This window comes from Petromyzon marinus, chromosome 73, assembly GCF_048934315.1.
Source record: "Petromyzon marinus isolate PM22_M1 ecotype Great Lakes invasive population chromosome 73, UKy_Petmar_22M1.pri1.0, whole genome shotgun sequence".
In the NCBI taxonomy this organism is placed as follows: Eukaryota; Metazoa; Chordata; class Hyperoartia; order Petromyzontiformes; family Petromyzontidae; genus Petromyzon; species Petromyzon marinus.
This window is the reverse complement of record NC_133739.1, coordinates 4,741,272-4,768,906: the sequence shown is the minus strand read 5'-3', so window position 1 is coordinate 4,768,906 and position 27,635 is coordinate 4,741,272. Positions and strand designations below refer to the sequence as shown.

At 52.9% G+C, this 27,635-nt stretch overlaps 1 protein-coding gene across 1 annotated transcript; it reads right to left on the bottom strand.

The window, feature by feature from the left end:
• Positions 1 to 932: 932 nt before the first annotated feature.
• Positions 933 to 24,351, bottom strand: DAP (death associated protein). The gene is made up of 4 exons (XM_032979506.2): positions 24,092 to 24,351; positions 10,672 to 10,792; positions 7,433 to 7,481; positions 933 to 6,355 (listed from the first exon to the last, which is right to left on the bottom strand). The coding sequence occupies exons 1-4, from the start codon at positions 24,144 to 24,146 to the stop codon at positions 6,236 to 6,238; spliced, it is 345 nt and encodes a 114-aa protein (XP_032835397.1). The 5' UTR covers positions 24,147 to 24,351; the 3' UTR covers positions 933 to 6,235.
• Positions 24,352 to 27,635: the final 3,284 nt, after the last annotated feature.

Below are 27,635 nucleotides of genomic sequence, written 5' to 3'. Positions count from 1 at the left end.
CAGGAGCCTTTTCCCCCGGGGAGATTTAGCTTATCCAGTGCCTTGTGTTAGCCCTTCCCCAAAAGCTAGGCAAAAGCCCTTAATAAAGCATTTGGCGCCAGCCCCGACGACGCTGTGCCTTCGTGTCGTCTTTAACAACCACAACAGATATAGCTACATTTGAATCTATTCATGATCATTTATTCAGGAGACGTCCACGCGGCCGAGTGGTGGGGGGGCCCTCAATGACGGTGCTGCTGCTACTGCTCCAAAGGGTTATTTGAGACGTTTGCGGGCCAATTAACAACGAGCTGCGTTCATGATACAAGCAGGCAGGAAACCGCAAACACCCGGAGAACACCCCCCCCCCCCAACCCCCCACGCCTTGCGCGAAAAGAACCTCGAACATACACAAAGATTCCACCCCCCCCCCCCGTATGGCCGTAGCAGACTGTCGGGGCAAGTGCCGTTCGCAAGCAGCACCCATGAAGGACGGAACGGCACGCGAAAGGGGCCGGGTGGCTAGCAACCTCGCCCGGCCGTCCTTTGCCTCCGCAGTGGCGATGTTTACTGCACCACCACAGCACCATGTGACCCGTTTGGGGCCGAGTCGACCTAGGGGAGGGGCCCAGGACCGGCTCAGATAATCGCCACTGGCGTTGTTGGCCGTGAGCGGGTAATGGAACCCGGCTCTCTGCCGGGGTTTCGTAGCGCGTGGTGCAGCATCGGACCGCCGCTGCTGCTGCTGGCGATGACGACGACGACGATGATGATGATATTTGAAGCCCTCATTCCGGCAACCAAGATACTCGGCGTTCCGGGCGCTCCTCACGCCCGCTAATCGCAAGGGAGACGTGCATTAAAATAAAATAAAAAATAAAAAAACACCTCCCGACGGTTTTCGGTTTTGCGCGGCAGAATTTTATTTCAATTACAACTTTCCCCCCCCCCCCCCCCCCCCGGTACCCCATGCGGCCATTGGCTTGGCGACGCGATTCCGGCACGGCCATCGCCGTGGTCCGACAACACGAAGGGGACAACAACCCCGGCGGGAGAGAGTGGGGGAGGCGGTGGGTCACGACCTCTCAAAAGCCCTCGGAAAGGCCGCTGAGTATCCTGTCCATGAGCCAATGCTCTCCTGTCTGCTGTAAGTCATTCACGCGGCCGCTGCGAGCCCCCTCGAGTGCCGTGGTCCCACCCCTCCCACCCCTCCCCCCGTCTCCCCCCCCCCCTCCCCCGTCAATCTCGAACGGCCCGAGCCGTCGGTGTCACAAAAGTGAACGGCGTCTCACCGGTGCCAGAACCCAGGGAGGGGCCGGTGGGAAGGAGGCGCCCGCGGACAGTCGCCGAGCGCCGCGGGCAGAGTTGCCGAGAAGAGACGGAGAGGAGCGGGCGGGCGGCCTCGGGTCGCGCCGTTTGGACGACCGCTCCGAGACGGAGGGGGGACCGGGGGAGGGAGCCCCCCCCCCCCCCCCCGTTACGAGTCCCCGGTGGGCAGTTTCGCATTAACATAAAATGACATCACGGCGTCAAACAACAACAAAAAAGATCGCCGCACGACTTCCTACATCGCGATTTTTGGGGGTTTAGTGTTCTTCAGGGTTAAATCGGAGCTCGGGGGTGGGTGGGGGGTGGGGGAGTGTAAAACAAATCAAAGGATCGGTTTGACACGCAACCGATGCCGCTCAGTATTTCCCCCCACGCCCCCCCGCCCCCCGGTGAGCGATCCTCATTCGCCCCTCCCCACCCTGTCCCCGCCACCACCTCTCTCCAATCGCACCGACGAAGAGAACACGGAACAACGACCATCTCCCCACCACCACCACCACCGCCGCCGCCGCCGCCGCCGCAGACGCGCTGCGGTTACAAACCCGTGGAACTGAACTCCGCCGCTGGTCTCCGTTGTGCGGGCGTGCGTTGTGGGGGCGTGCGTTGTGGGGGCGTGCGTTGTGGGGGCGTGCGTTGTGGGGGCGTGCGTTGTGGGAGCGTGCGTTGTGGGAGCGTGCGTTGTGGGAGCGTGCGTTGTGGGAGCGTGCGTTGTGGGGGCGTGCGTTGTGGGGGCGTGCGTTGTGGGGGCGTGCGTTGTGGGAGCGTGCGTTGTGGAGGCGTGCGTTGTGGGGGCGTGCGTTGTGGGAGCGTGCGTTGTGGGAGCGTGCGTTGTGGGAGCGTGCGTTGTGGGGGCGTGCGTTGTGGGAGCGTGCGTTGTGGAAGCGTGCTTTGTGGGAGCGTGCGTTGTGCGGGCGTGCGTTGTGGGAGCGTGCGTTGTGGGAGCGTGCGTTGTGCAGGCGTGAGTTGTGGGAGCGTGCGTTGTGGGAGCGTGCATTGTGGGAGCGTGCGTTGTGGGAGCGTGCGTTGTGGGGGCGTGCGTTGTGGGAGCGTGCATTGTGGGAGCGTGCGTTGTGGGGGCGTGCGTTGTGGGGGCGTGCGTTGTGGGAGCGTGCGTTGTGGGGGCGTGCGTTGTGGGGGCGTGCGTTGTGGGAGCGTGCGTTGTGGGGGCGTGCGTTGTGGGAGCGTGCGTTGTGGGAGCATGCGTTGTGGGGGCGTGCGTTGTGGGAGCGTGCGTTGTGGGAGCGTGCGTTGTGGGAGCGTGCGTTGTGTGCGCGCGGACAAAAAAATGTCGCTCATTTAGTGTCGGACGTTTCACCCCCTCCCTTAGGCCGACGGTGGAGACTCGATGAGCCCGGCGACGTCTTTGGGTGAAGAACAAAGCCGAAGTGCGGGGGGGGGGGGGGGGGGAGGGGACGGCCAATTACACCTCGGGGCAGCGCTCGCTTGGGGACACGGGGGACAGGGGGGACACGGGGGACACGGGGGACAGGGGGGACACGGGGGACACGGGGGACACGGCCACAGCCGAGACTCAGAGTCTCCGTTGAGACTTTGGGAGACCGGGTCTCATAATCTGCATTGAGACTCTGGGAGTCTGCATTGACACTCGGATCTCAGAGTCCGTGTCGTTGAGACTCAGGTCTAGGAGTCTGAGGCGAGACTCTGGGAGAGCGGATCTCAGAGTCCGCGTCATTGAGACTCAGGTCTAGGCATCTGCGGCGAGACTCTGGGAGAGCGGATCTCAGAGTCTGTGTCGTTGAGACTCAGGTCTAGGAGTCTGTGGCGAGACTCTGGGAAAGCGGATCTCAGAGTCTGTGTCGTTGAGACTCAGGTCTAGGAGTCTGTGGCGAGACTCTGGGAAAGCGGATCTCAGAGTCCGCGTCATTGAGACTCAAGTCTAGGAGTCTGTGTCGAGACTCTGGGAGAGCGGATCTCAGAGTCCGCGTCATTGAGACTCAAGTCTAGGAGTCTGTGGCGAGACTCTGGGAGAGCGGATCTCAGAGTCCGCGTCATTGAGACTCAAGTCTAGGAGTCTGTGTCGAGACTCTGGGAGAGCGGATCTCAGAATCTGCATCGTTGAGACTCAGGTCTAGGAGTCTGTGTCGAGACTCTGGGAGAGCGGATCTCAGAATCTGCGTCGTTGAGACTCAGGTCTAGGAGTCTGTGGCGATACTCTGGGAGAGCGGATCTCAGAATCTGTGTCGTTGAGACTCAGGTCTAGGAGTCTGTGGCGAGACTCTGGGAGAGCGGATCTCAGAGTCTGTGTCGTTGAGACTCAGGTCTAGGAGTCTGTGGTGAGACTCTGGGAGAGCGGATCTCAGAGTCTGTGTCGTTGAGACTCAGGTCTAGGAGTCTGTGTTGAGACTCTGGGAGAGCGGATCTCAGAATCTGCGTCGTTGAGACTCAGGTCTAGGAGTCTGAGGCGAGACTCTGGGAGACCGCATCTCAGAGTCTGCATCGTTGAGACTCAGGTCTAGGAGTCTGTGGCGAGACTCTGGGAGGGCGGATCTCAGAGTCTGCGTGTCGTTGAGACTCGGTGGGGGGGGGGGGGGGTGGGATTTGAGACTGGATTAAGATTCAACAACAGCACAGCAACAGGCTGTCCTTGGCGTGTGTTGACATTGCGCAAAAAAAAAAACAGCCGCGAATAATTGTTAAAATAAAGCGTAGAGCATAAAGCACTTATCATCGTCACCATTACCGTCGTCAGCGAAACGACGACACAAACACTGTAGAAATTTTACCTTCACGCCGGCATTTACGAGGCGCCACTACGACTATAAACCGGCGCGCAAGTTGGTGCCGAGCGGCTGAAGAGAAACACAAATCTGTTTAACAATGCAGCAGGGCCTTTTGCGCCCAATATCATCCATGACAAGAGGTGTTTTTAGGTTATATCGCGTAGATGCGAATGTTATCGTTTAACCCCATTTACTAATCGGCTGTGTCGGGTGGTGGCGGGTTTGACGACACAACTCGTTTGTATTCACGCGACCTAGACCCGACCAAAAAAATAAAAGCTCTGTTATGGACAATGTAAAAAAAAAAGTCTGTTTCCGTCAGAACTCGGAATGAGAATTAAGAGAGCGATAGAGGGGGGGGGCAGGAATCATATTCCTGGAGGGCACGACGTGGAATTCTGTCGCTAAACCAAAGACTGCCCTCACGCCCCTCAGCGGCGGTGACGGAGGCCAGGAGGCCACCGTTAAAGAGCGTGGGGGACACACCTGTGTGTAGGTACGTGTGTGTGTGTCACGGTACGTGTGTAGGTACGTGGTGTGTGCGTGTGTCACGGTACGTGTGTCACGGTGCGTGTGTAGGTACGTGTGTGTGTCACGGTACGTGTGTCACGGTGCGTGTGTAGGTACGTGTGTGTGTCACGGTACGTGTAGGTACGTGTGTAGGTACGTGTGTGTGTCACGGTACGTGTGTAGGTACGTGCGTGTGTCACGGTGCGTGTGTAGGTACGTGATGTGTGCGTGTGTAGGTACGTGGTGTGTGCGTGTGTCACGGTACGTGTGTAGGTACGTGGTGTGTGCGTGTGTCACGGTACGTGTGTCACGGTACGTGTGTCACGGTACGTGTGTAGGTACGTGTGTAGGTACGTGATGTGTGCGTGTGTGTGTCACGGTACGTGTGTAGGTACGTGTGTGTGTCACGGTGCGTGTGTAGGTACGTGGTGTGTGCGTGTGTCACGGTACGTGCGTGTGCGTGTGTAAAAGTATGCATGTGTGCGTGTAACGGTATATGTGTAGGTGTGTGTGTGTAAAGGTCAGTGGGTGTGTACAAGGTTGTGTATGTACGTGCTTAAGTGCGTTGTGCCAGCGCCGATAGCACTTGCCCCCAGCAGTCTGTTAAGGCTATATGGGGGTCTTTGTGTGGTCGAGTGTCTACATATCTCTGTGTCTCTATGTATCCGTGTGTGTGTGTGTGTGGGGCGTGTGTGTGTGGGGCGTGTGTGTGTGGGGCGTGTGTGTGTGTGTGTGTGGGGCGTGTGTGTGTGTGGGGCGTGTGTGTGTGTGTGGGGCGTGTGTGTGTGTGTGGGGCGTGTGTGTGTGTGTGTGGGGCGTGTGTGGGGCGTGAGTGTGTGTGTGTGGGGCGTGAGTGTGGGGCATGTGTGTGTGTGTGGGGCGTGTGTGTGTGTGTGTGGGGCGTGTGTGGGGCGTGAGTGTGTGTGTGTGGGGTGTGAGTGTGTGGAGTGTGTGTGTGTGGGGCGTGTGTGTGTGCATTTCTACATGTCCTTATGTATCTGTGTCCATGTCAGTGTGTGTGTGTCAATGTCAGTGTGTGTGTCAATGTCAGTGTGTCAATGTCAGTGTGTGTGTCAATGTCAGTGTATGTGTGTGTTAGTCAGTGTCTGTGTGTGTGTTAGTCAGTGTCTGTGTGTGTGTTAGTCAGTGTCTGTGTGTGTGTTAGTCAGTGTCTGTGTGTAAGTCAGTGTAAGTCAGTGTGTGTCAGTGTGTGTGTGTTAGTCAGTGTGTGTGTGTCAGTGTTAGTATCTGTGTGTATGTCAGTGTGTGTGTGTCAGTGTGTGTGTGTTAGTCAGTGTGTGTGTGTCAGTGTTAGTATCTGTGTGTATGTCAGTGTGTGTATGTCAGTGTGTGTGTGTATGTCAGTGTGTGTGTCAGTGTCTGTGTCAGTGTCTGTCAGTGTCTGTGTGTATGTCAGTGTGTTTGTCAGTGTGTGTATATGTCAGTTGGTGTGTATGTCAGTGTGTGTGTATTAGTCAGTGTGTGTGTATTAGTCAGTGTGTGTGTATTAGTCAGTGTGTGTGTATTAGTCAGTGTGTGTATTAGTCAGTGTGTGTATTAGTCAGTGTGTGTATGTCAGTGTCAGTGTGTCAGTGTGTGTGTATGTCAGTGTGTGTGTGTATGTCAGTGTCTGTGTGTGTATGTCAGTGTGTGTCAGTGAATGTGTGGCGAGCCCTTCACTTGCGAGGCTGCTGGATGTGTGCGTTGACGTGAGGAGTCGCCCAGTTGCGCTCCACCTTCGGCTGTGGCTTCTCGTGAGCGACTTTCACAGCCTCTGGGGGGAAGTCCTTATCCCCCTGAGACCACACGCACAGACACACAGATAAATATACACACACAAAGAGACACACACAGATAAATACACAAAGATAGAGACTCGCGCAGAGACTCGCACAGAGACTCGCACAGAGACTCACGCACTCACGCACACACACTCACGCAGACTCACACACACAGAGACTCGCTCAGACGCCCAGACACACAGACACAGATAAATACACAGACACACAGATAAACACACAAAGATAGAGACACAAAGATAGACTCACGCAGAGACTCGCGCAGAGACTCACGCACTCACGCACACACACTCACGCAGACTCACACACACAGAGACTCGCTCAGACGCCCAGTCACACAGACACAGATAAATACACAGACACACAGATAAACACACAAAGATAGAGACACAAAGATAGACTCACGCAGAGACTCGCGCAGAGACTTACACAGAGACTCGCGCAGACTCGCACAGAGACACTCACACAGAGACTCGCTCAGACGCCCAGTCACACAGACACCAACAGAGACACCCACAGACGCGCGCACACACACACACACAAATTCACAGGGAGACTCAGACTAACACAGACACCGACAGACTCACACGGACCCACAGACTCACTTGGACACATCTACAGACCCAGAGACTCACACAGGGGCCCACAGTGCCGGCCTTCATAGGTGTTACTCGTTGAGGCTATACGGTGCGATCTTTGTCTCGTGGGGAGTGGTGGCGCGGCGTTTAGCGCGCTGTGCGACGAACCCGGCGACGAGAATGATTCCCGCTCACGGCCACCACCGGTGACGATTATCCAAATCGGTCCTGGGCCTCCCCTAGGTCGACTCGGCCTCAAATGATTACGTGGTGTAGCGGTGGTGTGGAGTAAACATCATCGCTTGGAGAGACAAAGCCGGCCGGGCGTGGTGCTGGCCACCCCACCCACTTTGTGCATCACAATGCCGGCAGACTTCCATAGGCGCGGCTACTCGCTGCCAAGAGCACTTTCCCCGACAGCCTGCTGAAGGAGGCTACACGGGCGGAAGGGGTCTCTGTCTTTGTGTCGGGGAGACGTGGAGAAATTGAGACTCACCCTGGCGATGGCTCCGGACACGACGACGACTGGCGGCTTGGGCGCCGGCCTGAAACGACGGACAATAAGCACAGCAGGGGTGAGACGCGGCACCAGGAGTGGTCACGGTGGCGATGGTGGGGATGATATTTAGGGGGCACATCAGCCAGTCATCTCAGTCGGTCAACCCATGGCACATGGGTCTGTCCCGTGACCTCCTGCTGCACATAGCCTGGCACAGCAGTCAGCCCATGGTACCTGGGTCTGTCCCGTGACCTGCACCGAGCCTGGCACAGCAGTCAACCTATGGCAACTGGGACTGTCCTGTGACCTCGTCCTTCACCTAGCCTGGTACAGCAGTCAATCCATGGCACCAGAGTCTGTCACGTGACCTCCTGCCAGCGGGCTTTCGACACTTCACGTGGTCTCACAGAGCACCTAGCTTGGCACAAGCGCCGTGGTGATGTTACCGCCACTTAGAGGCAAATGGCGATTGTGGTTGTTGGTGATGATGGTGGTGGTGACAGTGGACATGGTAATGGTATAAATGCCTAGTCAGGCCTAGAGGCAGGCCTAGAGGCAGGCCTAGAGGCAGGCCTAGAGACAGGCCTAGAGACAGGCCTAGAGGCAGGCCTAGAGGCAGGCCTAGCGGCAGGCCAAGTGGCAGGCCTAGAGGCAGGGTTAGAGGCAGGCCAAGAGTCAGGCCTAGAGGCAGGCCTAGAGACAGGCCTAGAAGCAGGCGTAGAGGCAGGCCGAGAGTCAGGGTTAGAGGCAGGCCGAGATGCAGGCCTAGATGCAGGGCTAGACACAGGCCTAGAGGCGGAGCTAGACCCAGGCCTAGAGGCAGGGTTAGAGGCAGGCCTAGAGGCAGGCCTAGATGCAGGTCAAGAGGCAGGGTTAGAGGCAGGCCTAGAGGCAAAAATAGATGCAGGTCTAGATGAAGGCCTAGAGGCAGGCCTAGAGGCAGGCCTAGAGACAGGCCTAGAAGCATGCGTAGAGGCAGGCCGAGAGTCAGGGTTAGAGGCAGGCCGAGATGCAGGCCTAGATGCAGGGCTAGACACAGGCCTAGAGGCGGAGCTAGACCCAGGCCTAGAGGCAGGGTTAGAGGCAGGCCTAGAGGCAGGCCTAGATGCAGGTCAAGAGGCAGGGTTAGAGGCAGGCCTAGAGGCAAAAATAGATGCAGGTCTAGATGAAGGCCTAGAGGCAGGCCTAGAGGCAGGCCTAGAGGCAGGCCTAGAGGCAGGCCAAGAGGCAGGCCAAGAGGCAGACCTAGATGCAGGCCTAGATGCAGGCCTAGATGCAGGCCTAGATGCAGGCCTAGATGCAGGCCTAGATTCAGGCCTAGATGCAGGCCTAGATGCAGGCCTAGAGGCAGGCCTAGATGCAGGCCTAGACCCAGGCCTAGACCCAGGCCTAGAGGCAGGCCTAGATGCAGGCCAAGAGGCAGGCCAAGAGGCAGGCCTAGATACAGGCCTAGATGCAGGCCTAGAGGCAGGCCTAGATGCAGGCCAAGATGCAGGCCTAGATTCACGTCTAGAAGCAGGCCAAGAGGCAGGCCTAGATTCAGGCCTAGAGGAAGGTCTAGATGCAGGTCTAGAGGCAGGTCTAGATGCAGGCCGAGATGCAGGCCTAGAGGAAGCGCTAGATGCAGGCCAAGAGGCAGGCCTAGATGCAGGCCTAGAGGAAGGTCTAGATGCAGGCCTAGATGCAGGCCTAGATGCAGGCCTAGAGGAAGGTCTAGATGCAGGCCTAGATGCAAGTCTAGATGCAGACCTAGACCCAGGCCTAGACTCAGGCCTAGAGGCAGGCCTAGAGGCAGGCCTAGATGCAGGCCAAGAGGCAGGCCAAGAGGCAGGTCTAGATTCAGGCCTAGATGCAGGCCTAGAGGCAGGCCTAGATGCAGGCCTAGATGCAGGCCTAGATGCAGGCCAAGAGGCAGGCCAAGAGGCAGGCCAAGAGGCAGGCCTAGATTCAGGCCTAGATGCAGGCCTAGATGCAGGCCTAGATGCAGGTCTAGAGGCAAGTCTAGATGCAGACCTAGACCCAGGCCTAGACCCAGGCCTAGAGGCAGGCCTAGAGGCAGGCCTAGATGCAGGCCAAGAGGCAGGCCAAGAGGCAGGCCTAGATTCAGGCCTAGATACAGGCCTAGATGCAGACCTAGAGGCAGGCCTAGATGCAGGCCTAGATGCAGGCCAAGAGGCAGGCCAAGAGGCAGGCCTAGATGCAGGCCTAGATGCAGGCCTAGATGCAGGCCTAGATGCAGGTCTAGAGGCAGGCCAAGACGCAGGCCAAAAGGCAGGCCAAGAGGCAGGCCTAGATTCAGGCCTAGATGCAGGCCTAGATGCAGGCCTAGAGGCAGGCCTAGATGCAGGCCTAGATGCAGGCCTAGACCCAGGCCTAGAGGCAGGCCAAGAGGCAGGCCTAGATTCACGTCTAGATGCAGGCCAAGAGGCAGGCCTAGATTCAGGCCTAGAGGAAGGTCTAGATGCAGGTCTTGAGGCAGGTCTAGATGCAGGCCGAGATGCAGGCCTAGAGGAAGCGCTAGATGCAGGCCAAGAGGCAGGCCTAGATGCAGGCCTAGATGCAGGCCTAGAGGAAGGTCTAGATGCAGGCCTAGATGCAGGCCTAGAGGAAGGTCTAGATGCAAGCCTAGATGCAAGTCTAGATGCAGACCTAGACCCAGGCCTAGACCCAGGCCTAGAGGCAGGCCTAGATGCAGGCCAAGAGGCAGGCCTAGATGCAGGCCTAGAGGCAGGCCTAGATGCAGGCCTAGATGCAGGCCAAGAGGCAGGCCAAGAGGCAGGCCTAGATTAAGGCCTAGATGCAGGCCTAGATGCAGGCCTAGATGCAGGCCTAGATGCAGGTCTAGAGGCAAGTCTAGATGCAGACCTAGACCAAGGCCTAGACCCAGGCCTAGAGGCAGGCCTAGAGGCAGGCCAAGAGGCAGGCCTAGATTCAGGCCTAGATGCAGGCCTAGAGGCAGGCCTAGATGCAGGCCTAGATGCAGGCCAAGAGGCAGGCCAAGAGGCAGGCCTAGATGCAGGCCTAGATGCAGGCCTAGATGCAGGCCTAGATGCAGGTCTAGAGGCAGGCCAAGACGCAGGCCAAGAGGCAGGCCTAGATGCAGGGCTAGATGCAGGCCTAGAGGCAAAACTAGAGGCAGGGCTGGAGGGAGGCAATGTCCATTGGTGGTGGCGAATGCGAGACGCGTCGCTGGCGGTGCGGGTGGTGGTGCTGTGGTGGCCATGCTGTGACCGTACGGGGCGGGCGTCTCCTCTTCCTCCTCCTCCTCCTCGCCGTGCTCGTCCGGCTTGCTGGGGACGGGTGCCGCGGGGGACCCAGGGTGGTGCTTCTGCACGATCCGCATCCCGCCGGCTCTCACTGAGAGACGGGGGTGGGGGGTGGGTGACCGAGGGAGAGACGGAGATGCAGGGGGAGACACGGGGGTAGAAGCGTGGGTAGACATGGGGGTGGGAAGAGATGCAGGGGGAGGCAAGGGGGGTAGAGAAAGGGAAGCAGGGGTAGACGCGAGGGAGACGTGGGGGGAGACATGGGGCGGGGGGAGGAGGGAGATGCGGTGGTGGGGGGGGAGATGAGGGGAGAGACGAGGAAGGGTGGGCGGGAGGGGAACGGAGAGTGGATTAAAATCGAGTGCCCTGTTGACGAACGTCGGCATCGCCGCCGCCGCGGCTTTACGACAACGCCGTCGCCGCGGCATCGATCGCTCCCAACCGCCCTGGGAAGGAGGCCCACCTGTATCCACACACACCGCGCGCACACACACACACCGCGCGTACACACACACACCGCGCGCGCACACACACACACACACAACGCGCGTACACACACACACACACAATGCGCGTACACACACACACCGCGCACGCACACACACACACACCACGCGTACACACACACACCGCCTCCCCGCCCGATAGCGATCGCAGTCTTATCTTATGCGTGGTGTTTAGTCGATACGGAGCTGCAGCCTGAGCTCAAGGTGAGTCTATGGGGCAGTGTTGAGTCTATGGTGCAGTGTTGAGTCTATGGTGCAGTGTGGAGTCTATGGTGCAGTGTTGAGTCTATGGGCAGTGTTGAGTCTATGGGCAGTGTTGAGTCTATGGTGCAGTGTTGAGTCTATGGTGCATTGTTGAGTCTATGGGCAGTGTTGAGTCTATGGGCAGTGCTGAGTCTATGGTGCGGTGTTGAGTCTATGGGCAGTGTTGTGTCTATGGTGCAGTGTTGAGTCAATGGTGCAGTGTTGAGTCTATGGCGCAGTGTTGAGTCTATGGGCAGTGTTGAGTCTATGGGCAGTGTTGAGTCTATGGTGCAGTGTTGAGTCTATGGTGCATTGTTGAGTCTATGGGCAGTGTTGAGTCTATGGGCAGTGCTGAGTCTATGGTGCGGTGTTGAGTCTATGGGCAGTGTTGTGTCTATGGTGCAGTGTTGAGTCAATGGTGCAGTGTTGAGTCTATGGCGCAGTGTTGAGTCTATGGGCAGTGTTGAGTCTATGGGCAGTGTTGAGTCTATGGTGCAGTGTTGAGTCTATGCTGCAGTGTTGAGTCTATGGTGTAGTGTTGAGTCTATGGGGAAGTGCTGAGTCTATGCTTCAGTGTTGAGTCTATGGGGCAGTGGTGAGTCTATGGGCAGTGTTGAGTCTATGTGCAGTGTTGAGTCTATGGGCAGTGTTGAGTCTATGGGCAGTGTTGAGTCTATGGTGCAGTGTTGAGTCTATGGTGCAGTGTTGAGTCTATGGGCAGTGTTGAGTCTATGGGCAGTGCTGAGTCTATGGTGCGGTGTTGAGTCTATGGGCAGTGTTGTGTCTATGGTGCAGTGTTGAGTCAATGGTGCAGTGTTGAGTCTATGGCGCAGTGTTGAGTCTATGGGCAGTGTTGAGTCTATGGTGCAGTGTTGAGTCTATGCTGCAGTGTTGAGTCTATGGTGTAGTGTTGAGTCTATGGGGCAGTGTTGAGTCTATGGGGCAGTGTTGAGTCTATGGGGCAGTGTTGAGTCTATGGGGCAGTGTTGAGTATATGGGCAGTGTTGAGTCTATGGGCAGTGTTGAGTCTATGTGGCAGTGTTGAGTCTATGGGGAACGGTTGAGTCTATGGGCAGTGTTGAGTCTACGGGCAGAGATGAGTCTATGGGCAGCGTTGAGTCTATGGGCAGCGTTGAGTCTATGGGCAGCGATGAGTCTATGGGCAGCGATGAGTCTGTGGGCAGTGTTGAGTCTATGGTGCAGTGTTGAGTCTATGGGGCAGTGTTGAGTCTATGGGGCAGTGTTGAGTCTATGGGGCAGTGTTTAGTCTATGGGGCAGTGTTGAGTCTATGGGCAGTGTTGAGTCTATGGGGCAGTGTTGAGTCTATGGTGCAGTGTTGAGTCTATGGTGCAGTGTTGAGTCTATGGGCAGTGTTGAGTCTATGGTGCAGTGTTGAGTCTATGGGGAAGTGTTGAGTCTATGGGGAAGTGTTGAGTCTATGGTGCAGTGTTGAGTCTATGGGGCAGTGCTGAGTCTATGGGGCAGTGTTGAGTCTATGGGGCAGTGGTGAGTCTATGGGCAGTGTTAAGTCTATGGGGCAGTGTTGAGTCTATGAGCAATGTTGAGTCTATGGTGCAGTGTTGAGTCTATGGGGAAGTGTTGAGTCTATGGGGAAGTGTTGAGTCTATGGGGCAGTGCTGAGTCTATTGGGCGGTGTTGAGTCTATGGGGCAGTGGTGAGTCTATGGGCAGTGTTGAGTCTATGGGGCAGTGTTGAGTCTATGAGCAATGTTGAGTATGAGCAATGTTGAGTCTATGGTGCAGTGTTGAGTCTATGGGGCAGTGCTGAGTCTATGGGCAGTGTTGAGTCTATGGGGCAGTGTTGAGCCTATGGGCAGTGCTGAGTCTATGGTGCAGTGTTGAGTCTATGGGGCAGTGTTGAGCCTATGGGCAGTGCTGAGTCTATGGGCAGTGCTGTTTGCGAGCAGCATCTATTAAGGCCGGCACGGCACACGAGGGGGGCGGAGTGGCCAACACACCGCATCTGGTACTCATTTATGGCCGAGTCGACCTAGGGGAGGCCCAGGACCGGTTCGAATATTTACCGCTGGCCGCGAGCAGGAATCGAACACGAGGCCTGGTAGCGCAGCGCGAACCGCTCCACCACCACTCCACAACCCCACCCCCCACCACACAAATCTATCACTCACTGCGCAGTCCATGGAATGCACGCGAGATGTTACCTCCCTGTCGTGTACAGGGTAGTCCTCTACTCACGATGGAGATGGGTTACGACGACCCCATCGTAAGTCAAAAATATCGTAAGTCGAAGATGGCCTAGCCTACCCAGGAGTCTTAAAGAATGGTGATAATTTAGCAAAAGAGAGCAATTTACAGTACCGTACTGTATAAACTATATACGATTGTTCACGCTTACAGTGGCTTTCGGACAGCATACATTAATTTTTCGTCTCCCCACTCCTCTTTTCAGAACATAGATGGATTCGTTCTTCTAAACAAACTGCCAAATCGCTGCCCGTGGTGCTAACGGTTTTTTTTAAGTAAATAAATACAAACACCGTTTAAAAATAAATAAATAAATGCTAACCGCCGCTTCTTTCAAATGTTTCTTGCCGTTGCTTTTCACACCTGATGACGACCGTTTGTGTTATGGTCGAAACGTCGTGAGAATTTTTATTGTTTTATATATATTTTATTATTTTATTGATTCCCTTCAACGTGACTTTACCGAAAGAGCTAAGAATATAAACTATATACTGCACGCATTTATTAATTACAACACTGCATTGCACGGTAAAATGTAAAGTAAAAAAAAAGGTTCATTCTTAGCCTACCTATCTGAGCTGCAATTTAATAGAAAGTTTGTTCAGGAAACAATCCTATCGGCTATTTAAAAATAAAACTTTCAACATGCTTTGAAACGCAAAAAAAAACACGGGAAAAAAATGTACACGCGCTAACCCCCGAGGACAACTGAACTCCGTCGACCGCTGCCGAGAGCGAGGCATCGCCATGCCAAGCTGGAGGCGCGTACATCCCGGCAGCGTCCCAACGTACAGATTCGTACCTCGTACGCTGCCGCGTTTGCCTGCCGCGCGAAATTTAAAATATTCGACAATTTCTGTCGTACCGCCATCGTAAGGTCGAAATATCGTAAGTCGGACCCCATCGTAAGTCGGGGACTATCTGTATTCGGAGTCTGCAATGTCCAGCGACCCTCCGCCTCCCCCCCCCCCCCCCCCCCGTGGTGGTCGCTGCGTGGATTTTTCTCCGGCTCCTCCCGTATTTCACCTTCCACGTTGGCGATCAAAGTCACCGGCGCGTTTGAGGGTTACGTGGCTTCTGCGAATAAAACCCCACGGGATAACGACGACGAGCCACTTGGCCGAGCTGTCATTTGTGATCGCCAGGTCTGCTTTTGAAAAAGTAATATTTAAAAACACTTTTTTTTTTAAACACGCTTTAATGAAATGTACCGTACTCGTAATGGAAGAACTCCACGACTCCAGGAAGTGGCCCCGAAGCTTGCCATAACGTAAGGGGCCGTGGTGATTTACAGCCAACGTCAGTTGAGCGTGGACAATTAGACCCAGGCCGAAACATAACATATAAAAAAGAATGTTTAATTTTTTTGTTTTTTATGATAGCATATAGTATTGTCATCAGTATGACATAGGTATACCAAGTTTACAGTCGATAGCACATTGGGAAGTGGGTTAAAATTGAGTTACAAGATTTGAGGATACAACGACAGACAGCGAGTTCATAGAAAGCGTGGAATAAGAGCTGCGGAGCTCAGGTGGAGCCTTACCTGCAAAACGTAAAAATAGTTTAGTTTATACCCATAGACTCGCACAGATGTATAGAAACACACTGAGACCCGTAGACTCGCTTAGAGACCCATAGACTCGCTTAGAGGCCCATAGACTCACACAGATGTATAGACTCGCTTAGAGACCCATAGACTCGCTTAGAGACCCATAGACTCACACAGATGTATAGACTCGCTTAGAGACCCATAGACTCGCACAGAGATGTATAGAATGACACTGACAGCGTCAGACTCGCTTGGAGACCCATAGACTCGCTTAGAGACCCATAGACTCGCACAGAGATGTATACAAACACAGAGCCGTAGACTCACATAGAGACCCATAGACTCACTTAGAGACCCATAGACTCACACAGAGGTATTGAACGACACTGAGAGCCGTAGACTCGCTTAGAGACCCATAGACTCGTTTAGAGACCCAAAGACTCACACAGAGTTGTATTGATCACCGTACCGGTAGTCATACGGCGATCGCGTGCCCATGGTGGTGATGAACCCTAAGCCAAGAGCAAACCTCTCACTCACTCTCTACCCCGTGTGTGGATTAATCTCCATCTGTTCCATCTCACTCACTCTCTACACCGTGTGGACTAATCTCCATCTGTTCCATCTCACTCCCTCTCTACCCGTGTGTGGACTAATCTCCATCTGTTCCATCTCACTCACTCTCTACACCGTGTGGACTAATCTCCATCTGTTCCATCTCACTCACTCTACCCGTGTGTGGACTAATCTCCATCTGTTCCATCTCACTCCCTTCTACCCGTGTGTGGACTAATCTCCATCTGTTCCATCTCACTCCCTCTCTATCCGTGTGTGGACTAATCTCCATCTGTTCCATCTCACTCCCTCTCTACCCGTGTGTGGACTAATCTCCATCTGTTCCATCTCACTCCCTGTCTACCCGTGTGTGGACTAATCTCCATCTGTTCCATCTCACTCCCTTCTACACCGTGTGTAGACTAATCTCCATCTGTTCCATCTCACTCCCTCTCTACCCCGTGTGTAGACTAATCTCCATCTGTTCCATCTTACTCCCTCTCTACCCCGTGTGTGGACTAATCTCCATCTGTTCCATCTCACTCCCTTCTACCCCATGTGTGGACTAATCTCCATCTGTTCAATCTCACTCCCTCGCTACCCGTGTGTGTGGACTAATCTCCATTTGTTCCATCTCACTCACTCTCTATCCGTGAGTGGACTAATCTCCATTTGTTCCATCTCACTCACTCTCTATCCGTGTGTGGACTAATCTCCATCTGTTCCATCTCACTCCCTTCTACACCGTGTGTGGACTAATCTCCATCTGTTCCATCTCACTCCCTCTCTACCCCGTGTGTGGACTAATCTCCATCTGTTCCATCTCACTCTCTATCCGTGTGTGGACTAATCTCCATTTGTTCCATCTCACTCACTCTCTATCTGTGTGTGGACTAATCTCCATCTGTTCCATCTTACTCCAGGTGTGGACTAATCTCCATCTGTTCCATCTCACTCACTCTCTACCCGTGTGTGTGGACCAATCTCCATCTGTTCCATCTCACTCCCTTTTACCCGTGTGTGGACTAATCTCCATCTGTTCCATCTTACTCCAGGTGTGGACTAATCTCCATCTGTTCCATCTCACTCACTCTCTACCCGTGTGTGTGGACCAATCTCCATCTGTTCCATCTCACTCCCTTTTACCCGTGTGTGGACTAATCTCCATCTGTTCCATCTCACTCCCTCTCTACCCATGTGTGGACTAATCTCCATCTGTTCCATCTCACTCCCTTCTACACCGTGTGTGGACTAATCTCCATGTGTTCCATCTCACTCTCTAACCTGTGTGTGGACTAATCTCCATCTGTTCCATCTCACTCCCTCTCTACCTCGTGTGTGGACTAATCTCCATCTGTTCCATTTCACTCCCTCTCTACCCCGTGTGTGGACTAATCTCCATCTGTTCCATCTTACTCCCTCTCTACCCGTGTGTGTGGACTAATCTCCATCTGTTCCGTCTCACTCACTCTCTATCCGTGTGTGGACTAATCTCCATTTGTTCCATCTCACTCACTCTCTATCCGTGTGTGGACTAATCTCCATCTGTTCCATCTTACTCCAGGTGTGGACTAATCTCCATCTGTTCCATCTCACTCACTCTCTACCCGTGTGTGTGGACTAATCTCCATCTGTTCCATCTCACTCACTCTCTACCCGTGTGTGGACTAATCTCCATCTGTTCCATCTTACTCTGGGTGTGGACTAATCGCCATCTGTTCCATCTCACTCACTCTCTACCCGTGTGTGGACTAATCGCCATCTGTTCCATCTCACTCATTCTCTACCTGTGTGTGGACTAATCTCCATCTGTTCCATCTTACTCCGGGTGTGGACTAATCTCCATCTGTTCCATCTCACTCATTCTCTACCCGTGTGTGGACTGATCGCCATCCGTTCCCATCTGTACGGGGGACACAGCATCGCCCCCCTCACACAAGGCATGACCATCGGACGGATCGGATGGATTAGATCAAGTCAAAATATAAATGTTGCGTCGTTAAACCCACCACCACCCGACACAGCCAATTAGTAAAGTTTAGTGCCACGTCAACAGAACGTGGCCAATTCGTTACTACTACAGCACACCGGTGTGTTGGAGAGCAAATCCACAGCATTTACAATTGTCATCGTCATAGTTGTCGTCGTCATCATCATAGTTGTCGTCATAGTCGGCATCAGCATCGTCATCATCATCATCATTATTGTCATCATCGTCGTCGTCGTCGTCATTATTGTCATCATCGTCGTCATCGTCATTATCGTCGTCATCGTCGTCACCATCACACAAGGAGGGCACTGGGATGCTTCGAGACGACGCTACCCACACTTGCGTGCCCCCAGTCTTCGTTGAGGCCCTGGGTTCCGCCATCTCACGGCGTTGTCGCGTGCTCCGCTTTACACCTCCCCCCCACATTGCAAAAAATCAGAATATTTATTTACGCTGCAGGGATTCGATGGAGCCGAGGCTCTTTCTCACAGCCGTTGTCCCGTAGTTTACGAATATAAAATGGGACCTTTTGCCATTATCAAAGTATAGCAAGGGTCACCATTATGTAGCGGCTCACCGAGCTGGAAATGCTCTGGTAGTGCAGTGTCCTTGTACCGTTCAACTTCTGGCATTGTCTGGTCCGACACCGATGAGACTCGGCCCTAAAGAAGGCCGTCTCTGGTGTAGGCCAATCGGCTTTCAAAAACAATGCAAGCAAAATGATCAGAGCCATGTGTGTTTGCATGTTCACCGCAATAACCACGTGTGATTAATGCGCCAACAGGATTCCTTGCAACAAAGGTTTAATCTATTCGGTGTTTGGATATCTTAACACAACCACCGTTGTATTGCCAGAAAGGGGTAAAAGCACCCATTCTTCTTATCGCTCGACTTAAAAAAGCTTTCGTGGCTGCAGGAATTCATATTCTTTGGGTCTGCCGGTAAAGTCACGGGGATAGGTTCAAAGAAAATAACAAAAAAACACGGTCGTCCTCGTGACGGCCCACTCGTGTAGCGATCGAAACGTCATAGTTATTTTGCTATTTTTGTTATTGCTTTGAACCTATCCACGTGACTTTACCGAATGACCCAAAAAATCCCCAATCTTATCGTATCAACAACCGGTTAGTTCCAAACTCGTAAACCGATTGGCCGTGCCAGGGTGGTGCTGGTGGTGATGCTGGTGGTGGGGAGCGGTGGTGTAGCAATTAGCGCTACGAACCCGGCGACCCAAGTTAGATTCCCGCTCACACGGCCACCAACACCGTCAGTGACGATCATCTGAACCGGTACAGGGCCTCCCCTAGGTCGACTCAGCTTCAAATGAGTATCCGATGTAGCGGTGCGTTTGTAAGCATCGCCACTGGGGAGACAAAGGCGGCCGGGCGTGGTGTTGGCCACCTACTCCCTCGTGTGCCGTTCCGGCCTTCACAGGCGCTGCTCGCTAACAGCACTTGCCCCTACAAATTTGTTCAAGGCTATACTGGGGGGACTTTGTGGTGGTGAGTTAACGACACCACATTTGTATTTACGCCCGATCTAAATCCCAAACCAAAAAAGACTATCATGGCCTTTTTACTCTATATCCATGATATACTGTGTAACAAAAACAATTGTTCCTGGGTAGTAAGTGTTATTTCCTAATTGCTTATGCCTCAAAAGTACAGAAAATAGCTATCATTCCCTAACAAACTTTGCTTTTGTGACCAGGCCAGTGCCATTTCGAAATGTCCCTATTTTCAATGAGAAAATGTGCGCATTTGCGTCTTTCATTCACGTAAAAGTCCAGGTCACAAAAGCAAAGTTTGTGAGAAATAATAGCCATTTTCGATACTTTTCAGGCATAATCAATAAAACAAAATTATAACACTTAGTACCCAGGAACAAGAATTGTGTTGCATAGTGAATTATCGGTGGACACACTGAACCCCCCAAGGTGACTGGGGCCAGACGGGTCAGGCGCAGCGGATGCGGCGTGGCGACGCATCCGCTGCGGTGCCCAAGTCTCCTCCTTCAAATCGATCTCTGTGCGAGTCCATGGCTCTGGGCGAGTCCATGGCTCTCAGCGAGTCCATGGCTCTCAGTGTGAGTCAATGGCTCTCAGTGCGAGTCTATACATCTGTGTGTGAGTCTATGGGCTATCAGTGAGTCTATGGCTCTCAGTGAGAGTCTATACATCTGTGTGTGAGTCTATGGGCTATCAGTGAGAGTCTATACATATGTGTGTGAGTCTATGGGCTATCAGTGAGAGTCTATACATCTGTGTGTGAGTCTATGGGCTCTCAGTGAGTCTATGGCTCTCAGTGAGAGTCTAAACATGTGTGCGAGTCCATGGCTCTGGGCGAGTCCATGGCTCTCAGTGCGAGTCTATACATCTGTGTGTGAGTTTATGGGCTATCAGTGAGTCTATGGCTCTCAGTGAGAGTCTATACATCTGTGTGTGAGTTTATGGGCTATCAGTGAGTCTATGGCTCTCAGTGAGAGTCTATACATCTGTGTGCGAGTCCATGGCTCTGGGCGAGTCCGTGGCTCTCAGTGCGAGTCTATACATGTGTGTGAGTCTATGGGCTCTCAGTGAGAGTCTATACATCTGTGCGAGTCTATGGGCTCTCAGTGAGAGTCTATACATCTGTGTGTGAGTCTATGGGATATCAGTGAGTCTATGGCTCTTAGTGCGAGTCAATGGCTCTCAGTGCGAGTCTATACATCTGTGTGTGAGTCTATGGGCTCTCAGTGAGAGTCTATACATCTGTGTGAGCCTATGGGCTATCAGTGAGTCTATGGCTCTCAGTGAGAGTCTATACATCTGTGAGTCTATGGGCTATCAGTGAGTCAATGGCTCTCAGTGAGAGTCTATACATCTGTGTGTGAGTCTATGGGCCCTCAGTGAGAGTCTATACATCTGTGTGAGTCTATGGGCTATCAGTGAGTCAATGGCTCTCAGTGCGAGTCTATACATCTGTGTGTGAGTCTATGGGCTCTCAGTGAGAGTCTATACATCTGTGTGTGAGTCTATGGGCTATCATTGCGTCTATGGCTCTCAGTGAGAGTCTATACATCTGTGTGTGAGTCCACGGGCTATCAGTGAGTCTATGGGCTCTCAGTGAGTCTATACATTTGTGAGTCTATGGGCTATCAGTGAGTCTATGGCTCTCAGTGAGAGTCTATACATCTGTGAGTCTATGGGCTATCAGTGAGTCTATGGCTCTCAGTGAGAGTCTATACATCTGTGTGTGAGTCTATGGGCTATCAGTGAGTCTATGGCTCTTAGTGTGAGTCAATGTCTCTCAGTGCGAGTTTATACATCTGTGTGTGAGTCTATGGGATCTCAGTGAGTCTATGGCTCTCAGTGCGAGTCTATACATCTGTGTGTGAGTCTATGGGCTCTCAGTGAGAGTCCATACATCTGTGTGTGAGTCTATGGGCTATCAGTGAGTCAGTGGCTCTCAGTGAGAGTCTATACATCTGTGTGTGAGTCTATGGGATATCAGTGAGTCTATGGCTCTTAGTGTGAGTCTATGGCTCTCAGTGAGAGTCTATACATCTGTGTGTGAGTCTATGGGCTATCAGTGAGTCTATGGCTCTCAGTGCGAGTCTATACATCTGTGTGTGAGTCTATGGGCTCTCAGTGAGTCTATGGCTCTCAGTGAGAGTCTAAACATCTGTGTATGAGTCTATGGGCTCTCAGTGAGTCTATGGGCTCTCAGTGAGAGTCTATACATCTGTGTGTGAGTCTATGGGCTATCAGTGAGTCTATGGCTCTCAGTGAGAGTCTATACATCTGTGTGTGAGTCTATGGCTCTCAGTGAGAGTCTATACATCTGTGTGTGTCTATGGGCTATCAGTGAGTCTATGGCTCTCAGCGAGAGTCTATACATCTGTGTGTGAGTCTATGGGCTCTCAGTGAGTCTATGGCTCTCAGTGAGTCTATACATCTGTGTGTGAGTCTATGGGCTATCAGTGAGTCTATGCTCTCAGTGATAGTCTATACATCTGTGTGTGAGTCTATGGGCTATCATTGCGTCTATGGCTCTCAGTGAGAGTCTATACATCTGTGTGAGTCTATGGGCTATCAGTGAGTCTATGGCTCTCAGTGCGAGTCTATACATCTGTGTGTGAGTCTATGGGCTCTCAGTGAGAGTCTATACATCTGTGTGTGAGTCTATGGGCTCTCAGTGAGTCTATGACTCTCAGTGAGAGTCTATACATCTGTGTGTGAGTCTATGGCTCTCAGTGAGAGTCTATACATCTGTGTGCGAGTCTATGGGCTATCAGTGAGTCTATGTCTCTCAGTGAGAGTCTATACATCTGTGTGTGAGTCTATGGGCTATCAGTGAGTCAATGGCCCTCAGTGCGAGTCTATACATCTGTGTGTGAGTCTATGGGCAATCAGTGAGTCTATGGCTCTCAGTGAGAGTCTATACATCTGTGAGTCTATGGGCTCTCAGTGAGAGTCTATACATCTATGTGTGAGTCTATGGCACTCCTCGCGTTGCTGGCAACACTCCTCGCGTTGCTGGCAACATTCCCCGCGTTACGCACAATCCCCGCGTTACGCACAACACTCCCCGCGTTACGCACAACACTCCCCGCGTTACGCACAACACTCCCCGCGTTATGCACACTCCCCACGTTACTCGCAACAACACTCCCCACGTGACCCACAACAACACTCCCCACGTGACTCAACACTCCCCGCGTTACGCACAACACTCCCCGCGTTACGCACAACACTCCCCGCGTTACGCACAACACTCCCCGCGTTACGCACAACACTCCCCACGTTACTCGCAACAACACTCCCCACGTTATGCACACTCCCCACGTTACTCGCAACAACACTCCCCACGTGACTCACAACACTCCCCACGTTACTCGCAACAACACTCCCCACGTGACCCACAACAACACTCCCCACGTGACTCACAACAACACTCCCCACGTGTCTCCCAACAACACTCCCCACGTGACTCACAACAACACTCCCCACGTGACTCACAACACTCCCCACGTGACTCGCAACAACAACACTCCCCACGTGACTCACAACACTCCACACGTGACTCACAACAACAACACTCCCCACGTGACTCGCAACAACACTCCCCACGTGACTCACAAGACTCCCCACGTGACTCGCAACAACAACACTCCCCACGTGACTCACAACACTCCCCACGTGACTCACAACAACACTCCCCACGTGACTCACAACAACACTCCCCACGTGACTCACAACAACAACACTCCCCACGTGACTCCCAACAACAACACTCCCCACGTGACTCACAACACTCCCCACGTGACTCACAACAACACTCCCCACGTGACTCACAACAACAACAACACTCCCCACGTGACTAACAACAACACTCCCCACGTGACTAACAACACTCCCCACGTGACTCACAACAACAACACTCCCCACGTGACTCACAACAACACTCCCCACGTGACTCACAACACTCCACACGTGACTCAACAACAACACTCCCCACGTGACTCACAACAACACTCCCCACGTGACTCACAACACTCCACACGTGACTCACAACAACAACACTCCCCACGTGACTCACAACAACACTCCCCACGTGACTCACAACAACACTCCCCACGTGACTAACAACAACACTCCCCACGTGACTCCCAACAACAACACTCCCCACGTGACTCACAACAACAACAACACTCCCCACGTGACTAACAACAACACTCCCCACGTGACTCCCAACAACAACACTCCCCACGTGACTAACAACAACACTCCCCACGTGACTAACAACACTCCCCACGTGACTCCCAACAACACTCCCCACGTGACTCCCAACAACAACACTCCCCACGTGACTCACAACAACAACAACACTCCCCACGTGACTAACAACAACACTCCCCACGTGACTAACAACAACACTCCCCACGTGACTCACAACAACACTCCCCACGTGACTCCCAACAACAACACTCCCCACGTGACTCACAACACTCCCCACGTGACTCACAACACTCCACACGTGACTAACAACAACACTCCACACGTGACTCACAACAACAACACTCCCCACGTGACTCACATCAACAACACTCCCCACGTGACTCACAACACTCCCCACGTGACTCCCAACAACACTCCCCACGTGACTCACAACAACAACACTCCCCACGTGACTCCCAACACTCCCCACGTGACTCCCAACAACAACACTCCCCACGTGACTAACAACAACACTCCCCACGTGACTCACAACAACAACAACACACCCCACGTGACTCCCAACAACAACAGAGAGTCGGGCTCGCGGCCCGCGTCGCTACCCGCGGGGAGATGTCCGCCCTTGAGGTCGGGGTGCTCCTTCGGAGGCGAAGCCATGGCAGCACGACACGCAGAGGCCACTCTACTACTAGCCTACAGTCTACTACTAGCCTACAGTCTACTACACTCTACACTGATCTACACACGCCACAGTCTCCGCTCCGCAGTGTTCACTCCGCCAGGGACGACTCCACCAGACCATCAACTCCACGACTTCCTCAAGCAATGGCGGATCTCAACCTCCCCCACCACCACCACTTGCCCCTCCCCTCCACCACCCCTACTAACCCCGCCCACTGCAGATGGGATGCTCCCATTGGTCAATAAATTATGCAAACCCGGCTCGCCCCTCCCCTCCGCCCCGACTAGCCCCTCCCACTGCAGAAGGGACGCTCTCATTGGTCCGCAAATAGCAGAGATCCCCCACTCACCCCCTCCCTTCTGTCCCCCACTCTCCCCTCCCCTCCGACCGCCAATGGAAGACTCCCATTGGTCTACCACTCGCCCCTCCCCTCCACCCCCCTCATTCCCGGCCCTCACTGCAAAAGGAACGCTCCCATTGGTCCGGGCGAGCGCAACGTGTCGCGAATTCGGCCAATCGGAAGCGGAGGGAGTTTGCTTCGCGGGGTGCGGGGTGGGGTTGGAGGGGAGGAGGGGCCACGTGGCGCAATCCTTAGGTTTCAATGACACGTGGCTCTGACACAGCATCATCCCGAACCTATAGGGTTCAATGTTAATCACTGGGGCTCCCATAGGGTTCGGTGTTAATCAATGAGGCTCCCATAGGGTTCAGTTTCAATCACTGATACTCCCATAGGGTTCAGTATTAATCAGTGAGGCTCTCATAGGGTTCGGTTTTAATCACTGGGGCTCCCATAGGGTTCAGTGTTCATCAGTGAGGCTCCCATAGGATTCAGTGTTAATCACTGGGGCTCCCATAGGGTTCAGTCTCAACCACTGATACTCCCATAGGGTTCCGTTTCAATCACTGATACTCCCATAGGATTCAGTGTTAATCACTGAGGCTCCCATAGGGTTCAGTTTCAATCACTGGGGCTCTCATAGGGTTCAATGTTAATCACTGGGGCTCCCATAGGGTTCAGTCTCAACCACTGATACTCCCGTAGGGTTCAGTATTCATCAGTGAGGCTCCCATAGGGTTCGGTGTTAATCACTGGGGCTCTCACAGGGTTCAGTTTCAATCACTGATACTCCCATAGGGTTCAGTATTCATCAGTGAGGCTTCCATAGGGTTCGGTGTTAATCACTGGGGCTCTCACAGGGTTCAGTTTCAATCACTGATACTCCCATAGGGTTCAGTATTCATCAGTGAGGCTTCCATAGGGTTCGGTGTTAATCACTGGGGCTCCCATAGGGTTCAGTATTCATCAGTGAGGCTCCCATAGGATTCAGTGTTAATCACTGGGGCTCCCATAGGGTTCAGTCTCAACCACTGATACTCCCATAGGGTTCAGTTTCCATCACTGATACTCCCATAGGATTCAGTGTTAATCACTGAGGCTCCCATAGGGTTCAGTTTCAATCACTGGGGCTCCCATAGGGTTCAGTTTCAATCACTGATACTCCCATAGGATTCAGTGTTAATCACTGAGGCTCCCATAGGGTTCGGTATTAATCACTGGGGCTCCCATAGGGTTCAGTTTCAATCACTGATACTCCCATAGGGTTCAGTATTCATCAGTGAGGCTCCCATAGGGTTCAATGTTAATCACTGGAGCTCCCACAGGGTTCAGTCTCAACCACTGATACTCCCGTAGGGTTCAGTATTCATCAGTGAGGCTCCCATAGGGTTCAGTTTCAATCACTGGGGCTCCCATAGGGTTCAGTTTCAATCACTGATACTCTCATAAGGTTCATTATTCATCAGGCTCCCATAGGGTTCAATGTTAATCACTGGGGCTCCCATAGGGTTCAGTTTCAATCACTGATACTCCCATAGGGTTCAGTATTCATCAGTGAGGCTCCCATAGGGATCGGTGTTAATCACTGGGGCTCCCATAGGGTTCAGTCTCAATCACTGATACTCCCATAGGGTTCAGTATTCATCAGTGATGCTCCCATAGGGTTCAATGTTAATCACTGGGGCTCCCATAGGGTTCAGTTTTAATCACTGATACTCCCATAGGGTTCAGTATTCATCAGTGAGGCTCCCATAGGTTTCGGTATTAATCACTGGGGCTCCCATAGGGTTCAGTATTCATCAGTGAGGCTCCCATAGGGTTCAATGTTAATCACTGGGGCTCCCATAGGGTTCACTTTCAATCACTGATACTCCCATAGGGTTCAGTATTCATCAGTAAGGCTCCCATAGGGTTCGGTGTTAATCACTGGGGCTCCCATAGGGTTCAGTTTCAATCACTGATACTCCCATAGGGTTCAGTATTCATCAGTAAGGCTCCCATAGGGTTCGGTGTTAATCACTGGGGCTCCCATAGGGTTCAGTTTCAATCACTGATACTCCCATAGGGTTCAGCATTCATCAGTGAGGCTCCCATAGGGTTCGGTGTTAATCACTGGGGCTCCCATAGGGTTCAGTTTCAATCACTGATACTCCCATAGGGTTCAGTATTCATCAGTGAGGCTCCCATAGGGTTCAGTGTTAATCACTGAGGCTCCCATAGGGTTCAGTATTCATCAGTGAGGCTCCCATAGGGTTCCATGTTAATCACTGAGGCTCTCATAGGGTTCAGTGTTAATGTCTGGAGCCCTCATAGGGTTAAGTGTTAATCACTGAGGCTTCCATAGGGTTAAGTGTCAATCAATGAGGCTCCCGTAGGGTTCAGTGATAATCTTCTTTGGTTCTTTCGGTAAAGTCACGTAGAATGAGAATAAAATAATAAATTCTACGTGACTTTACCGAAAGAACCAAAGAAGATGAATCATTGCAGTCACGAAAGCTTTACATCGAAATTCAGTGATAATGATTGGGGCTCCTAGACGGTTCAGTGTTAATCAATGAGGCTCCCATAGGGTTCAGTTTCAATCACTGATACTCTCATAGGGTTCAGTATTAATCAGTGAGGCTCCCATAGGGTTCAACGTTAATCACTGGGGCTCCCATATGGTTCAGTTTTAATCACTGATACTCCCATAGGATTCGGTATTAATCAGTGAGGCTCCCATAGGGTTCAGTGTTAATCACTGAAACTCCCATAGGGTTCAATGTTAATTACTGAGGCTCCCATAGGGTTTCGTGACAATCACTGAGGCTCCCACATGGTTCAGTGTTGATCACTGAGGCTCCCATAGGGTTCAGTGTTAATCACTGAGGCTCCCATATGGTTCAGTGTTAATGTCTGGGGCTCCTACAGGATTCAGTGCCAATCACTAAGGCTCCCACATGGTTCAGTGTTAATCACTGAGGCTCCCATAGTGTTCAGTGTTAGTGTCTGGGGCTCCCATAGGATTAAGTGTTAATCACTGAGGATCCCATAGGATTCAGTGTTAATGTCTGGGGCTCCCATATGGTTTAGTGTTAATCACTGAGGCTCCAATAGGGTCCAATGTTAATCACTGAGGCTCCCA

What these genes read in the sequence shown, in the direction of transcription:
- DAP (XM_032979506.2), bottom strand. Translation starts at nt 24,146, where the DNA reads ATGGCTTCGCCTCCGAAGGAGCACCCCGACCTCAAGGGCGGACATCTC. An exon ending in GAAGAGGAGACGCCCGCCCC is followed by an intron (nt 7,482 to 10,671) that starts GTACGGTCACAG and finishes CCGTCGTTTCAG; the next exon opens with GCCGGCGCCCAAGCCGCCAG. An exon ending in TGTCCGGAGCCATCGCCAGG is followed by an intron (nt 6,356 to 7,432) that starts GTGAGTCTCAAT and finishes GTGTGGTCTCAG; the next exon opens with GGGGATAAGGACTTCCCCCC.